The 18,391-nt window shown below is 36.5% G+C and overlaps 1 protein-coding gene across 4 annotated transcripts in view; it reads left to right on the top strand.

Annotated features, from left to right (window-relative positions):
• DIAPH2 (diaphanous related formin 2) overlaps nt 1–18,391 on the top strand; it is a 982,036-nt gene that overhangs the window by 432,757 nt on the left and 530,888 nt on the right. For all 4 annotated transcript variants that reach the window (XM_027534395.1, XM_027534394.1, XM_027534393.1 and 1 more), the window contains 2 exons: nt 3,276–3,377; nt 5,397–5,491. In XM_027534395.1, coding sequence (XP_027390196.1) covers nt 3,276–3,377; nt 5,397–5,491 — 197 coding nt within the window. The remainder of the gene's footprint in view (nt 1–3,275; nt 3,378–5,396; nt 5,492–18,391) is intronic.

Raw genomic sequence — 18,391 nt, 5'->3', positions numbered from 1 at the left:
AAGTGGGATTGCTGGACTGTATGGTAGTTCTGTTTTAATTATTTGAGGAATATTTGTATTGTTTTCCATAGTGGCTGCACCATTTTACATTCCTACTAACAGTGTACAAGGCTTCCAATTTCTCTACATCCTCACCAACACTTTTTTTTTTTTTTAACAGTAGTCATCTTAACAAGCGTGAGGTGATATCTCGTTGTGCATTTCCCTTCATGATTAGCAATGCTGAGCATCTTTTTATGTTGTTCATTCCAAATGTCCTCTTTGGAAAAATATCTATTTGAGTTTTAATTGAGTCGTGGAATTACCCATTTTTAATTTAAGTCATGGAATATTTAAGTTTTACAAGTATTAGAAACATTTGAAATAAAAGAATCTTAAGACAAGTGGCATTTTCTGGTCTTTATGAAAGCAGAGACTTTTGAATGTTTGAAAGCTTCGATACTATATAGATAAATTTCATATATCATTACCTCTCTTGAAATTCTCTATTTTCTAAGCCTGTGCTTGTGATTGCTAAGGCAATAATTATTGTTGTTTTGTCACTAAGTCATATCCGGCTCTTTTTGCAACCCCATGAATTGTAGCCTGCCAGGCTCCTCTGTCCATGAGATTTCCCAGGCAAGAATACTGAAGCGGGTTTCCATTTCCTCCTCCAGGAGATCTTTCTGACCCAGTGATCAAACCCATGTCTCCTGCATTTCAGGCGGATTCTTTATTGCTGAGCCCCCAGGGAAACCCCCAAAGGTGATAAGAGCCACTGGTTAATATCTAGTGATCATGGTGAAAACATGATTGCTCCCGAAAGCCTGTCTAGTGAAGAAGTTATTTTAAACAAGGTTTGCTCTAATGATCCTTAGTTCAGCAGTACCCACTCATGGAATTCTATTCATTTCTTTGTACATGTGTGAGTGCTCATTTGTGTCTGACTCTTGGCAAACCCATGGACTGTAGCCTGCCAGGCTTCTCTGTCCATGGGATTTTCCAGGTATAAATACTGGAGTGGGTTGCCATTTCCTACTCCTGGGGATCTTCCTGACCCAGGGTTTGAACCCAGGTTTCCTGTTTCTCCTGCATGGGCAGGTGGATTCTTTACTTCTGGCACCACCTGGGAAGCCCATTTCTTGAACTCAAGATAAACTAAAGTATAATACAAGGAAAATATGTAAGGATTCAGAAAATAAAACTGTGAACTCTAGGCATTTAAGAGATCTAATCTTCATTTTAAGTAGCTTGTTTATTTGAAAAGGGGAGAGATTGAAATATACTTTAATTAAAAAAAAAGCAAAAATATGATGATGCACAAAATGACCATTATGTATGTTTGGGTAATTCAGGAGTCTCTTAGTTTGCAGGATAATCATAGTGTGTCTTTCATACTGTATAGGATTTTCACTGTATATGTGCTTTCTTAATTAGTCTCCCATACTGGGATTGAAAGCATATTGAATGATTAGGATATTTTTCTTGACTATTTTGTTTGACTAGCACACATTTCTAAAAGATTCTACAAGTAATTTCAGTAAAATTCAGCTAAGTTTTTTCTTATGACAAAAGGCCTCACTCTTGAACTGTCATTTCTTTATATAGAGTAGTCTTCAGCTGAAAGTGTCTTGAAAGTTAGGATAAATTAATATGCTGATTATTTTATAGGAAATACACTGGGCTCCTAGATCCTTTGAGGAACACTTGTGATGATTTTTTTTAAGAAATATATTGAAAGTCATTTTTCTTCTAGCAGTACCAGTAATTCTCTTTTCTTGAGTAAACATGGCAAACTACTTTTCACTCCCATAAGATCATGTTTGTCAAGTGTAATTATCTAGCCTGTTTGAACTCTGCATTATGTTAAATTGATCATACCTGGAAAGTATGGCACTGCTAGGTTTTTAGTGATTATTTTTGTTTGATTTCTTTAGTAAGTTCATTTAATTTTTCTATAGTTTATAGCAATAAAACAAAGGGAGTCTTAATGGACCACAACATTTTGATGCCTTGTAGAAATTTTTCCAGATGCACATATCTGTGAACACAAACCTTAGCCAAAAAAAAAAAAAAAGTACTGTGTTTGTGGGTTACTTTTCCTCTAAAGAAAATAAGCAAATCAGTAACTCATTTGTGATCTCCTTAACAAAGATCAGATAAATAAATATAACAAAAATAGTAATTGCCTGAAAATAAAGTTATACTTTGTAAAAGTAATAATGAACCAGCATGATAATGGTCATGTGACTTTGTGGTAAAATTTGGCAGCAAGAGTGTGGGTACAAGAGCATATCATTCTAGTTGACTGGAAAATGTTGCCTTTACTTTTCTCATATTTTTTCATGGTCCCATTACCTACAACCCTGTTTTTATATTAGCAGAGGTAAACTGCCAACACAGGAATATAATGGTAGCTGTAGAATTTCTGTATAGGAGGGCTTAAGGGATTTGAGATAAAGCCTCCTTTTCATTGCAGACAGCATGATGTTTTTCACTTTGGTTTGAGAGATGGCTTCTTTGAGGGGAGGGCTGATGGGGGTGATCAGGGAGACTTTTTTGGGGGAGGTCTAAGGCGCCTCCATGACACTGTCACCCTTCACAGTTTCAAGACATTTTAACTGTTTGGAACTCAAGGGTTACCTTCTGAATGTAGGGTAAATAAATCTTTTGTTCAAAGAAAGCAAATATTACTAAAATATGGTGAAGGAGACAAAGGAAACTTACTCAAAACACCCTGTCTTTGAGATTCCTTCATTATGAGTGTGCAAATAGGTACTAACTGTTGTCTAACTGGCAAATGATTAATATCTGTTCTGCAAAGCAGTCTCAGTAGGGGTTTTCATATGGCGACCTGTTTAGCCTTCAAGTTACCTTAGATAACTTTGAAGCAATTTCAAACCTGCCTTAATTTTAGCATATTTCAGGATAAATACATGTTTGTCTTTTTCCTCAATTAGTCCAAATTAGGGAGATTTTACTATATGTTTAATTCCTGTGCTGCTGTAGGAACCTGGTAAGCAGTGATTAATGGTCCACATTAGTTAAGAAGCAGCAATTGATTTTTGGTTCTATTTGGCTTATCTTTTCTACTTAAGTGCTAATATTTAATTTGTAGGGAAAACTCTAAACAGGTCTATATTTTTATGTTCATCCTCTTCCTTGAACTAATGAAATAAACCTATTTACGGATTTGGGCATGAGTTTTATTAATGTAGTTAATATGCCTTACTCATGTTAGTCCATGTATTTGGATTAGCAGTATTATTATTTATCTATCAACATTTTTCTTTCAGTTCAAAAGAATGCAGAAGCTTTAGAAGAAAAGAAGACCATACCTACAAAGAAGAAAGTGAAAGAGTTGAGAATTTTGGATCCCAAAACAGCACAGAACCTTTGTATGTGATATTTTCTACCTAGGGAGTGGTGGTGATGGTAGTGATAAGGGATTGTTGGACGTTTTTAAAGCAAAGTTGTAACTTCTTTGAGCAGGTATATTTAACATCTATTGGAAACAAAATTTGGTGTAAACATGATTTAGGTTGCCTTTTTATCATTCAGCCAGAATGGACTCCCTCTATAATTTAGCCTTGGCCAGGCCAGGTGGAACTTTTATGAATAAAAGGCTTTGGAATTCTGCATTGTTAAGAGGCCAAAGTGAGAATGAAAGCAGAGTTGAAAAGTGGTGTTTTTATTTTCTTCTGCCTAGACCTGAGAAGTGATGGTTTTAGAGTATTCACTAGTCACATTGGTTGAATCCTTTTATTGCTATTGCTTTGTGTTTGAAGGAATTGTGATGTGAGTGAGTTAAGTTGTTAACCACTGCCATATAAAATTGGTTAGTGGACCTTAAAGCCTTTAACAAACCAGTCAGCCATTAAGTAAACTTTTGCTAAAGTAGCTGGACATTTAAACCCATCTTCATTTACTCAGGCCTGAAGTTTTGTTTTGTTTTTTCTTTTTTAATATATAGTCTTCCCTCTATATTAAATTCAGCATTTTTTTTGGCACCACATTATGCTGTGTTTATATTCTAAGGATACTAAAACACTATGCTTGAGAAATTCAGCACATCAAGCATTTCTAATTATGCAAAGAAATACCATGGGAGTTTATTTTGTGAAAGAATGTGCTATAGAGAATCAGATTAAAATAACTCATCATTCTTATTCTTCTGTCAGTAGGAATGTTGCTTTCAGAAAAGCAGTCTCCTAATAATTGTTCTGCATATGTACATTGCTTATCTGACAGTCTATTTTCCTTTATAAAGTGGATGTTCAGCACTTTTTTTTTAAAGAAACACAAAATGATTTTAATTGCTAGTTGATATCTCATAACATTATTTATTTGGATTCTGGTGATCTCATTTGGTGTTTATGTCTATATAATTGTTTGCCTGGACAGAAAGTATGCTTTTCATTAGGTACAGTTAAGCCATATAGACTTCTCCATGAAAAAAAAAAAAACTCTTTGGAACATATTCATGTTCTGGGGATAAGAACACATGTATTTTCTTTAAAAAGTATGTTCAATGGAGGTGAAAGTGAAATGTATTATTGAGCAATGTTTTCTGAGTCAGTGTGAACTTTCCTAGGTATAATTTGTTGAATTATTCCCATATGACATAATATATATCCAATTAATAAAAAGTTGACAAGGGAAATCGTGATTCAACATAAAAAGCAACTAATAGCATACTGCATAAATGTCATCAAAGATTTAGGGAACATTTGATGATTCAGACACTTTAACTTTTTCTTATGTGGGAGAACTTCAAAGTAGACTGATAGCTTTTTTTTAGTGTCAGGTTACTTTACTGTCTTCCTTGAGAGGTGCTGTATTGAATGCCTCTGACAATCTCCACAGTAAATTCAGTGTTGAATTAAAAAGCTAACTTGAGATACAGTTTCTAACTTTTCATGGGTTATTTTGTATTTGCTTCATCTAAAATGCCTAAGCATGTAGTTATCCGTGCTGTTAGTAGATTTATCTTCCATATAAATACACACGTGGCTTCCCTGGTGGCTCAGATGGTAAAGAATCCTCCTGCAAGGCAGGAGACCCAGGTTCAATCCTTGGGTCATGAAGGTCCACTGAAGAAGGGAATGCAATCCACTCCAGTATTCTTGCCTGGAGAATCCCATGGACAGAGTAGCCTAGTGGGCTACACTCCATGGGGTCACAAAGAATCGGACATGACTTAGCAGCTAAATATACACACAGACATATAAATACGCATGAGCTCTAAACATTAGAGCCTTAGCTAATGGAAACTACTTTTGTTTGTTCATAATTATGTAGATTAATATTAGTGAGAGATTTCATATTTTAAGTCTATGAAATGGAAATCAGGTATTTATTTGGGCTTTAAAGTTGTGGTGCTGCTCTCTTTTTAATAAAATCAACTTTTATTTTAGCTATCTTCCTAGGATCGTATCGTATGCCATATGAAGAAATAAAAAACGTCATTCTGGAGGTTAATGAAAGCATGTTGAGTGAGCCCTTAATTCAGGTAATTGCATATTTTGCTTTTAAATCTCATTTTCATGGGAATTGCTAGATTGCTGTCTTCTCATTGGAGTTATGTGAAAATGTTCTTCTATGTTTGGATAATAGTTAGGAGTATCTATCTGTGTGAATAGTAAGAGGACTCAACATAGACAATCAGGTTCTAGGTATGTGTCTGCCATTTATTAGATATGTGTCCTTTTAAGTTTTAAGTCTGTGCACATGTAGACACATCATTCCTGTACCCAAAATTGCATATATTTTATCATCCCAATGACTCTTTTAAATAGATATTGTCAGTACCATTGCATGAAAATAAAAGTGTACAGGTCAAGAGGTTAAATAGCTTTCTCAGGATCAGTGGTTAAATGGTTAAGTTATCCCTTGTTAGGCACTTAATATGTGCTGGGAACTGTGCCAAGCAATTTATGTATTTTATCTCCTTGAATCCTACAACAGTCCTATGAAATAAGTACTGTTATCCTCATTTTACAGATCAAGAACCTGAGGCTTAGAGAAGTTGCCCACTTGTGACTTAACTGCTAAGTGATAAAGTAGTAGAGCTGAGGCTCAAAACAAATCCTATCATGACTCTAAAGCCATTGCTCTTTTTATTCTATTACTTTGCCTCCTTTGGGCAAACTGTGTCAGTTTGCTAAAGCCCTATCTCCTCATCTGAGATTACTAGGTTACTATGAGAATTATACCAAAGAGACTGCTTGTTAGAATAAAGCACTCTATTAGATCTAATTCTTAGAATTCTTGGCAGCTTTTGTTTGACCCTGTCTAGAGGGCGGAACTGCAAGATTTTTCATTGATGGGCATAGTCATTGTAGGCTTTTTGTTATTGTTGTTTGTATTTGAATCATGTGGTCTGCTTTGATTTTAAGGTGATCAACTAGTTTCTGCTGTAATAATTCTGTCCTGTCTCCCTTAGACGGTCTCCAAATCTGAGAGCCCCAGTGTCTATTGTTTGAGCTGGCTGTGTCCATGTAGATGTTTCTCCATTGTGTAGTGTGGGCTTGCATTCCGGTTCACCTCATGTATGTTTTAAACATAGATATAGTTTATTCCCTATGCTATAGGGCCTATAGGACTAAGGTTTAATGAGTTTATGTAGGCTGTTTATTATCATGACACACATTTATTAACCTCAACAAAAGTTACACTGTGCTAAGAAATCCCCTTTTTGAAAAATGTGTTTTCTTTGTCTGACTAGTAAGTCCACAGTTTTCTGACTTGAAACAGAGAGCAGATCACATTTGTCCTGCCTGACTTAGTGACATGATTCTTTGCCCAATAATCAGAATGAGCAAGTTAAGAAGCCTAAATGTGACTTAGTTCTCCCTCTTTTTTTCCAATTTTTTCCAGTTTCATTTCAAAGTACAACAAGGCAAACAAATGTCTGACTCCTATTCAATACTTGAAGCTTTCTAGTTTTTTCTGTATAGTCAAATTGTAGTAAAAGACTATCATATTTTGAAGAATTAATCAATGCAGACATTTATTTTGCCGATTAAAACTGTAGGTTTTCCTTCACATGCCTTAGTAAATTTAAAAAAATGTAAATATGCAGAATGCTACTGTGGTATTTATAATACAAATAAATACTATAATATTTATTTATTTTAAAAAAAAACAAATACCATAGTGTTTATTTACCAGTAATATTAAAAACATTTATTATTTTTTAAGTCATGTTTTCAACTGTTTAAAGAATATAAGAAACAGAAGGATTTTCACTTATCAATGGTCCTCTGCTGCTACAGCTGCTGCTAAGTCGCTTCAGTCGTGTCCGACACTGTGCGACCCCATAGACGGCAGCCCACCAGGCTCCCCCGTCCATGGGAATCTTCAGGCAAGAACACTGGAGTGGGTTGCCATTGCCTTCTCTGATGAATGGCCCTCTAATATGCAATAAACTTTAACAATTTTTGTATAGAAATGTAATACCTGGGATTTGTGTGTGTGTGTGTTTCACTTGATTTTGTAGCATTAACAATACATATTTGTCTTTCTCTTTAAATTGCCTGGTCCACTTGGGAGGAATGAATTGCTTTGTTTGGAGATGGCAGTAAATTATATCTGCATTCGTGAATTCAATTCCTTTAATCTTAACCACTAGGCAATCAAAGCTTCCCAGGTGGTGTAGTGGTAAAGACTCTGCCTGCAAATACAGGAAACCCTGGTTTGATCCCTGGGGTCAGGAAGATCCCCTGGAGGAGGGCATGGCAACCCACTCCATCATTTTTGCCTGGAGAATCCCCATGGACAGAGGTGCCTGCTGGGCTTACAGTCCATGGGGTTGCAAAAAGTCAGACACCACTGAACCACAAAGGTTTTCACTGCAACAAGTTCAGGTAGTCAAAAAGACTGCTTGTGAAATCACATTATTATGCTAAATCTTAGAAGGTAAGTGAAGGAGAATCACAAAATCTGATTCTGGCCAGCTCCTTCTGTGTTATACCCAATGCCTCCATGCATTTCATGTTTGCTGGTGTTGTGTTAACCTGTTTTTTTCTTGTCTCTTCCTCTTTTCTAGATGTCCATTCGTTTTTTCTAAGCCTGAATCTTTCTCTTTTTCACATCTCGCTTGCATCCTTTGCCCCACAAATTTTGAGTTTTCCCTCTGTTGAAAACATGCCACTGAGGACTTTTTTTCCCCAGCTGGCTTCCTTTCCTCCTCAATGCCAGATACTCTAAAATTTCCTTTCATTCCTTATCCTGCTCAACCAAAACTCATTTTCTTAGTTGTGCTTGTAGGAGAAAACAGTTTAACATGTAATTTAATAATATGCCTGATTGGAATTGTGGTGCTTGGTTACGAGGCACAAATGGTGAATAACTCATCTGAGTTATTAAAGTTAATATCGCATTTATCCAGACAAATTCAATGTCTGAGTATCTTCTGATGAGGAGGAAGGTCCTGGGTGGCAAGAGTTACTTGATTTTCAAGTACCCAAAGAAGACTGTTTCCTGCTCAGGCAGGAGAAAAGACTAGAATCACCACTGCCTTTCTCCCTCCCATCCTAGAAAGGATTTGCTTCAGTGATGCAAAAGTAACATCAATTTGCCATTCAAAGGAGCTGTTTACCATTTGTGTCTAATTACCATGTAGCACATAGATAATGCATAGCATTAAATATGTATCATCAGATTAACTTTGTTGTAAATTCTATCTGATTACAGTGCTAAACTCCATCCATGCATAATCATAGTTTGTTGCTTATGTGACATCATTGTCTTCTCATTACAACAAAAAGCAATTTTTTTAAGGACACATTGCTTTCCAGAGACTTGAATAAACAACAGTATTATCTCTCCTGCTGCTGCTGCTGCTAAGTTGCTTCAGTAGTATGGGTCAATAAGCTCTTTCCTGCCAGAAAGCTAATAGATTTTAGTTATTTGACAAGATGAATGCCTTACTGATAAAATAAAAATAAAACACTTTAATCAGCAAGATCATGCCCCCAAATTTAAGGTTATTAATAAAAGTACTAATGCCTCCTTTATTTCAAAATATTTTAATTTAAGCTAGAAGCCAAGTTCACTATATGGACGTAGTTGAAGATCCTAAAACGCTTATAAAAAACAAAGAAACACTTAAAAAGTACACCATTATCCTAAGATTGTTGAGGAGCTTCTAGTATATGCAGTTATGAGTTAGATCCAAATAACGTGTACTCAGTTTAGGTGATTCTTGTTATTATTTCAGCTTTGAAAATATGCTTTAGTGTAACTTAATTTGATCTATTGAGAGAAAAATTTAAGACCAGTAAGTGTTTTTAGGACATCAGTGGTTAAAATGAAGTAGTTGTAGGCACACTTACATATAGAACATTGACCAAAAAGAAAAGAAATTAGCACTTTTTAAAAAGCAATTCAAGTATTGAGGGAAAAATAAAATTGCATTCTATTTTAGAATATTAGTGCATGCAAATGATTCTTAAATGCTGTGAAAATTCATGTTGGTAGAGAGAAAAAAAAATGATTAACATGGAAGGAAGTATAAAATTGCTGCAGAACAATTTACAAAGATATGTATAAAGCAGGGGTTCCCATGGAGGACCCATCAAGAGAATTCAGGGGCTCCTGAACTTAGACATGAAAAACATTGCATCTTTATTTTCTTTACCTGCTAGCTAATATTTAGTATTCCATCTGATTAACAATATAGGCAACAAACCAAAGTGCCTAGAGTATTAACAGGACATCTAACTGTGTCACTAATAGAAATAATAAATATTTCCTTGTCACATTAAATTTATGGCAGATATCTTAAAATATTGTTCACAATCATTACTACTTCAAAATTTTACTGTTTATTAAAGCTGCCACTAGGTCTTATTTTTTAGTGACTTAGTCAAGAAGGAGAACTATTATTATGTCACAATTTATATTTGTAATATGTTGATAACTATTTCAATATAACTGGCTTCTTTTCCATTCTTATGTATTTTATTTTATTCTGAGAAGGCATCTATAAACTGGTATTAAAGAGTTCATGGCAAAAACAAAGAAGAAACTAGTATAGAAAAGAAAGTTTCCTAATCAAGATGGCAGATACAAGTCTTTCCCAACTTCAGCTACCCTCACATTATTTATAGAAAAGGCACCAGACCCACGGGTGAGGCTAAAGTACCCTCCTAGGCCACAGAGACTAAGAAATACCACACTGGAAGAGTGAGGGGATCAGCTGCATTCTGACCACATTGCATCTCCCCAGAGTAGAACAGTGCTGCACCCAGAGTGCCCCCCAAGCCTGTAGTTTCTCCAGTGGGAAAAGAGGACCCTAAGTGGACATCTAGCTCTCCCAGCATTGTGGGACACTTCCAAGAGTGCTCTACTGGGGCTAACTTCCTAGAGGTAACTAGGGAATCTATGGGACTCAACCACTGGAGATTAAAGAGAGAGAGAGATTACTGGGGTGGGAATTACAGCAACCAGCACTCAGATCCTGGCAAACTGTATTTCTGCTTGTAGCAATGCCCATGCGGAGATCTCAGCCAATGGCTCTTTCTATCTTCAGAGCCAAACTGGTCAACCCATCTGGCTAGGGAGTCCATTGGACAGTTCTGCCTGATTTGGGTCCCCAGTCAATGAGCCATACCAGCTATGGAGCCTGTTATGCTGTTTGGTCTAGACAAGAAAGCAGATTTGCACCTCTGCATACCTGCTGAGCATAACCTCCAGTCTCACCAAGTAGCCTAGCCTGAATACTGAGGCCACTGTGGAACCCATGCTACAACCATGCTTGTTCATGGATTGAAGCAAGCAGCCTTGCCCAACTGTTATGCATACTATCTGGCTGCACATAACCATGGAGCCTGAACAGTAACTCTGATAGTCCCAGAGTCCAGTCTACAGCAACACTGAGCCATGAAGTCTAACCTGTGGCCACCAAATGGCAGAGTGCAAGGTGTGATCCTGCCTTATTGCTACCTGGCTGCAGAACACAGACTGTAGCCCCACCTAACTGCAGGATACAGTTGGAGGACCCTCTCCATCAGAGAGCCCAGCCCAGTCAAGAACAGAGTATAGCCAATAGCTTACTATGTTATGAGGCCCAGCCCGTGGCCCTGTCCAACAATAGGGTGCAGCCTGAAGTCCCACTTGGTGCAGAGCACAGCATGCAGCTCCAATGAACATAGTCCAGCCAGCAATGCCATTCACTCAAGGAGCACAGCCCAACTGACCAGGAGCAGTTGCAAAGCCATCCATAGCCCTGCCCACTTGCAAAATCCTACCAGTGACCCCACCTGATTGCAGAGTACAGTAAAAGCCCCATCCATATGGGAGTCTATCGAGTGGCCCTGCTTAAATGTGGAGCTCAGCCAGCAGTTTTACCCAGCAATGGAGCTCAACCAGTGATACCCTTTCTGACCTCAGATAATGGACCATAGCCTCACCCAAGTGGGGATCCCAATAGCAAATGCCATTTACCAAAAAAATTCTACCAGCTGACTCATGTAGTACCCCAGATTGAGCTGATGAGTGAAGGGGTTACCCTATGGTAGCAAACATATAAAGTCTGGAAGAGAAGACCACTTACTGAAATGTGCAGATACTAACGCAAGGACTCAAGAATTACAAATAATCCAGTAAAAATGTCACCACCAAAGGAAATTAATAAAACTCCAAGGACTGACCCTAGAGAAATGGAGATCTGTGAACTTTCTGAAAAATAAGAATAATCCTCTTAAATTCAGTGAATTATAGAAATACACAGAAAGACAACTAAACAAAATTGGGAAAAACAAAATGAGAAGTTCAACAAAGGAAAAGTGATCATTAAAAAAAAGAACAAACAAAAATCCTAGAGCTGAATAATACAATGACTGAACTGAAAAATGGAATAGAGAGATTCAACATCACACTTGATCAAGCAGAAGAAAGACAAGTGACCTGGAATGTACGCCTTTTGAAATTATACAGTCTTAGAAGTAAAAATCAAAAAGAGTGAAGAAAGCCTACATGACTATCAAAATTTCTCAAAAGAAATATTATAAGCCAAGAAAATGTGAAATGATGTATTCAAATATTGAGAGGGGAAAAAAAAAGTTTCAACCAAGACCACTCTAGCCACAAAAGCTGAGTATCTTTTCCTTTAGGAGAGAAAATATTGTTTGAGAAAATATTTTCCTTTGAAAAGATAAATATTTTCTCAAATAAACAAGAGCTGAGGGACTTCATCACTAGAACTGCTGTACAAGAAATACTAAAGGGTGTTTTTCAAGCTAAAATGAAAAGATGCTAATTTAAATCATAAAAACATGAATGTGTAAAACTCATGGTAATGGTAAATATATAGTCAAAGTCAAATTCTCTAACATTATAAGCTGTGGCATAATTCACTTATGACTTCAATAATCTCTTATTTGTTACACATTATAAAAATTTAAATAGTAGCATCAGTAATCTAAAATAATATAATCTGTTAGGGGAGAGAAGTAAAATTGTAACGTTTAGTATGCTATTGAAGTAAAATTGTTATCAGCTTAAAATAGGATGTTATAAATATATTTTGTTTAGCCCTCACTGTAACCACAAAGGAAAAACCTATAGTAGATACACAAAAGATTATGGTAAAGGAGTCAAAGTATACTGTCACAAAAATACTCAAGTCACAAAGGATGAGAACAGTAGAAGACTCATGGAACAATACATTCACAAAACAACAAATGGACAAAGCAAGTCTCTACCTATCAGCAATTAATTTAAAGGTAAATGTTTTAAGGTCTCCAATCAAAAGACATACAGTAACTGAATGTGTAAAAACAAGATTGAAAGATATGCTGTCTAAAAGATACGCTATCTAAAAGTACATGGAAAGACTGAGACTGAAGAGATGATGAAGGATATTTCAAGCAAATAGTAACCAAAAGAAACCAAGGCTCCTCTGTCCATGAAGTTTTCTAGACAAGAATACTGGAGCGGGTAGCCATTCCTTTTTCCAGGGGATCTTCATGACCCAGGGATTGAACTTAGGTCTCCTGCATTGCAGGAGGATTCTTTACCATCTAAGCCACCAGGGAAACCCCTGCTATACTTATAACAAACATCATAGACATTAAGCCAAAAAATGGTCGAAACCCAGACAAAAGCAGTCATTATATAATGATAGAGTGGTCAGTTCATAAGACAATAATTGTAAATATGCAGCCAACATTGGAATGTGAAAATACATGAAATAAAGATTAATAGAACTGAAACAGGGGCTAAAAGAAATAAGCAACAGTAAACTAATAGTTGGAAAATTTAATACCCCATTTTGAACAATGGATATATGATTCATACAGAGAATGAATAGCAAAATAGTGGATTTGAACAATACTATGATTTAATATACCTTACAGACATATACAGAACATTTCATCCAATAGCAGGGATTACATACTCTTCTCAAGTACACATGGAACATTCTCCAAGATAGATCATATGATAGGTAATAGATAGCAAATTTAAGAAGACTGAAATTATATCACATCTTTTCTGACCACAGTGTTACGGTACTAGTAGTCAATAGTAGAAGGAAAGCTGGAAAATACATTAATATATGGAAATTAAGCATAACACACCCAAATAACTAATAGATCATAGAAGGAAAAGAAGAAGAAATACATTGAGACAAATCAAAATGGGAACACAACCTACTGGAACTTACTGCATGAGGTGGGGGAACAGTTCTAACAGAGAAAATTTATAGGGAGAAACACAGCAAGAAAAAAGAAAGATCTCAACCTTACTACTCCTCAAGGAATTAGAAAAATAAGCAAAAACGAATCTCAAAGCTAGTAGAAGGGAGGAAATAATAAATATTGGAGCAGAAATAAATGAGACTAAAAGACAATAGAAAAGATCAATGAAACTGAGAGCTGAATTTTTGAAAAAATATACTCGTAATCATGAGACTACTATAAATAGATGCCAACTAATTGAAGAAATCAATACATTCCTAGTGGCATATAACCTACCAAACATGATTCATGAAGAAACAGAAAATATGAGCACAGCACTAATGACTAAGGAGACTCAACAGTATTCGAAAATGTCTCAAAGAAATGTCTGGGATAAGATTGTTTCACTGGTGAATTCTGCCAAACCTTTAAAAAAGAATTAACATTGATCCTTTTGAAACACTTCCAAAAATCTGAAGAGAAAGGAACATTCCCAAGCTCATTTTATGATGCCAGCATTACCCTGATACTAAAGCCAGGTAAAGATACTACAAAAAAAAAATTAGGCAAAGGACTTGAATAGGCATTTTCCAAAGAAAATATTCCAATGGCAAAGATGTACATGAAAAAGTGCTTGATTTCACTAATCATCAGGGAAATACAAATCAAAACTACAATGAGATATCACCTTACACCTATTAGAAAAGCTGTTATCAAAAAGTCAGAAAATACTGGGAAGGATAAGGAAAGAAGGGCATCCTTGTACACTGTTGGTAGGAATGTAAATTGCTAAAGTCTCTACTGAAAAAGGTATGCAGATTCCTTAAAAGATGAAAATTGAACGGAATATGATCCAGCTATCTCACATCTGTATGTATATTTGATGGAAATTAAATCACTATATCAAAGAGAAATCAATATGCCCATGTTCATTGTAGCATTTTTTTTTTTATAGCCAAGACATACAAACAAACTAGATATCTACTGATAGATGTGTGAATAAAGAGTTGTGGCAAGAAATTCCCTGACAGTCCAGTGGTTAGGAATTGATCTTTTTACTGTTGTGGCCCAGGTTGGGGAATTAAGATCTGACAAGCCACATGGTATGGCAAAAAACTCTTAAAAATTAAATAAAAATTTAAAAATACAGACAGTTCCATCCAGACCATTTTCCAGGAATAATTCATTAAAAAAAAATTGTGATATATATATGTATACATACACATACACGGATACACACACAGGAATATTATTCAGATTTTTCAAATTAAATTCTGCCATATATGACAACATAAATGGACTTTGAAGGCATTATTCTGTGTGAAATAAGTCAAAGACAAATACTGTGAAGTATCACTTATATGTGGAATTAAGACAAACCAAACTCAAAGGAACAGAATAGACTGTTGTTTGTCAAGGGTGAAGGCAATGAAAGAATGGCTGATACTGTTCCAAGGGTACAAAATGAATAAGTACTCGAGATGTAATGTGCACTATGGCAACTATAGTTAACAGTACTGTACTGTATATTTGAAGTTCCTAAGAGAGTAAGTGTTAAAAGTCCTCACCAGAATAAAGAGAAATTATGATCATGTGTTGTAATGGGTATTTAAACAAACCTTAGTGAGATGATCATTTTGTAATTTATGCATATATCAAATCATCACATTTTACATCTTGTTCTGTCCTGTGCTTAGTTGATCAGTCATGTCCAGCTCTTTGCGACCCCATGGACTGTAGCCTGCCAGACTCCTCTGTCCATGGGGATTCTCTAGGCAAGAATACTGGAATGGGTTGACATGCCCTTCTCCAGGGGAAGATCTTCCCAACCCAGGGATCAAACCTAGGTCTTCCACATTGCAGGCAGATTCATTACTGTCAGAGCCACCAAGGAAGCCAAAGAATACTGGTATGGGTAGCCTATCCCTTCTCCAGGGGATCTTCCTGACCCAGGATCTTAAAGTTACACAATGTCATAGACCTTAGTAAAACTGGAGAAAACATTTTAAAAAGTTTTCCAATTAAATGACTTAGAAGTTTCCTTTAAATGTATTGCAAGACAGTAAAATGATCAGTAGTTACCAGGCATTAATGGGGAAGAAGGGATGAAGACCGAGCACAGAGGATTTTTAGGACAGTGAAAGTAAATATTCTGTATGGTAATATAATTGTGGATACATGTCACATGTTTGTTAAAATCCCATAGAATGCATGAAATGAAGATTGAACCCTAATGTAAACCATGGACTTGAGGCAAAATTGATGTGTGAATGTAGGTTCATTGGTCCTTAACAACTGTAGCATTTTCCTGGGGGATGTTAAGGAACCTATACATGTATGAGGGCAGGATATACATGGGGATTATCTGTATTTGATGCTCAGTTTTGCTGTAAACCTAAAACTACTCTAAAAAAAGAAAGAAATTAATGCAGAGGCTCACAGAAGGGGCACTTTGGGTTGGGTGGCCTGTGGTTATAGTGTCTCCTTGAGAAGTGTAACTTAAACTAGACTTTGCTGCATTATTAGGGTTCAGTTAGAGAGGGCCACAAAGAGAGATAGTGAGCAAGGGCTTAAGACATAAGGAAAATATCTATATTCTGGTGTACATCAGAAGTCATGTAGCTGACAATGAGAAAGAACATGTAAATGTTGGGCTTATACTTTAGAATGATAGAGATCAAATTAGTGACTCACAGTATATTCTCTTAGGTCTTTCTAGTGCCTAAATGGTAGGATATGCATGTCACATACTATCCTATTTGCTATAGTCCTGACCACACCCACTACATATTACCCATTCTAATTTGTTCCTAGTCTTTATGCTCATCTGACTTTTTGACTCCTGGTATATAACTTGATTGCGAGCTTATTAAATTTGAACATGTGTGTTTAGAAACATTACTTTAGCTATAGGATGCCAAATGGCTTGGTGAAAAGAGATTAAAATAGATAACTGTAATTTCAAGTATAAAGTACAATGAGGTCTCAAAATACATTGTAGATAAATAAAGGAAAGGTGGATAAATAAGAAGTTACAAAGAAAAGATTCATTGTAAAATGTTGGTGATATAATGGTTGTACTGTTAATAAAAATTAGCAAATCATGTGAGAAAAACAATACTTCCATGGTAGAGGAGAAAATTGTTATGGATATATTACAAAAGAGTATGTCTTAAAAGTCAGAATAGAGATGAGGACTGAAGTTAAGAATTTGGGGAGTCATTTGCAAGGAAATCATAGTCAACAAGAGTCCAAAATGCAGTACTTGGACGTAATCTCAAAATGACAGAATGATCTCTGTTCGTTTCCAAGGCAAACCATTCAATATCACAGTAATCCAAGTCTATGCCCTGACCAGTAATGCTGCAAAAGCTGAAGTTGAATGGTTCTGTGAAGACCTACAAGACCTTCTACAACTAACACACACAAAAGATATCCTCTTCATTATAGGTGACTGGAATGCAAAAGTAGGGAGACAACAGCTACCTGGAGTAACAGGCAAATTAGGCCTTGGAGTACAAAACAAAGCAGGTCAAAGGCTAACAGAGTTTTGCCAAGAAAACCCACTGGGATAGCAACCACCCTATTCCAACTACACAAGAGAAGCCTCTACACATGGACATCACCAGATGGTCAATACACAATCAGATTGATTAAATTCTTTGCTGCCAAATATGGAGAAACTGTACACAGTCAGCATATGACACCACGGTTATGGCAGAAAGCAAAGAACTAAAGAGCCTTTTGATGAAAGTGAAAGAGGAGGGTGAAAAAGTTGGCTTAAAACTCAGCTTTCAGAAAACTTAAGATCATGGCATGCGGTCCCATCACTTCATGGCAAATAGATGGGGAGACAGTGGAAACAATGTCTGACTTTATAGTTTTGGACTTCAAAATCACTGCAGATGGTGACTGCAGCCGTGAAAGCAAAAGACGCTTGCTCCTTGGAAGAAAATCTATGACCAAACTAGACATCATATTAAAAAGCAGATGCATTACTTTAACCAAAAAGGTCCATCTATTCAAAGCTATGGTTTTTCCAGTAGTCATGTATGGACGTGTGAGTTGGACTATAAAGAAAGCTGAGCGCTGAATAACTAATGTTTTTGAACTGTGATGTTGAAGAAGACTCTTGAGAGTCCCTTGGATTGCAAGGAGATCCAACCAGTCCATCTTAAAGGAAATCAGTCCTGAATATTCATTGGAAGGACTGATGCTAAAGCTGAAATTCTGATACTTTGGCCACTTGATGCGAAGAACCAACTCATTGGAAAAGACCCTGATGCTGGGAAAGATTGAAGGCGGGAGGATAAGGGAATGACAGAGGATGAGATGGTTGGATGGCATCACCGATGTGATGGACATAAGTTTTAGTAGGCTCTGGGAGTTGGTGATGGGCAGGGAACCCTGGTGTGCTGCAGTCCATGGGGTCATAAAGAGTTTGACATGAATGAGCAACTGAACTGAACTTGCAAGGAAATTATTGTTCTAGTTGAGTCGCTGAGTTATGTACAACTCTTTGTGACCCCATGGACTGCACCATGCCAGGCTTTCTTGTCCATTACCATCTCCTGGAACTTGCGCAAACTCCTTTGAGTTGGTGATGCCACCCAACCATCTTGTCCTCTGTCATCCCCTTTTCCTCCTGCCTTCAATCTATCCCAGCATCAGGGTCTTTTGTAATGAGTCGGCTCTTTCCATCAGGTGGCCAAAGGATTGGAGCTTCA

The sequence above is a fragment of the Bos indicus x Bos taurus genome, chromosome X (assembly GCF_003369695.1).
Source record: "Bos indicus x Bos taurus breed Angus x Brahman F1 hybrid chromosome X, Bos_hybrid_MaternalHap_v2.0, whole genome shotgun sequence".
NCBI classification, from domain to species: Eukaryota; Metazoa; Chordata; class Mammalia; order Artiodactyla; family Bovidae; genus Bos; species Bos indicus x Bos taurus.
The sequence above is the reverse complement of the archived record's forward strand: the minus strand, read 5'-3'. Positions and strand labels throughout refer to the sequence as shown.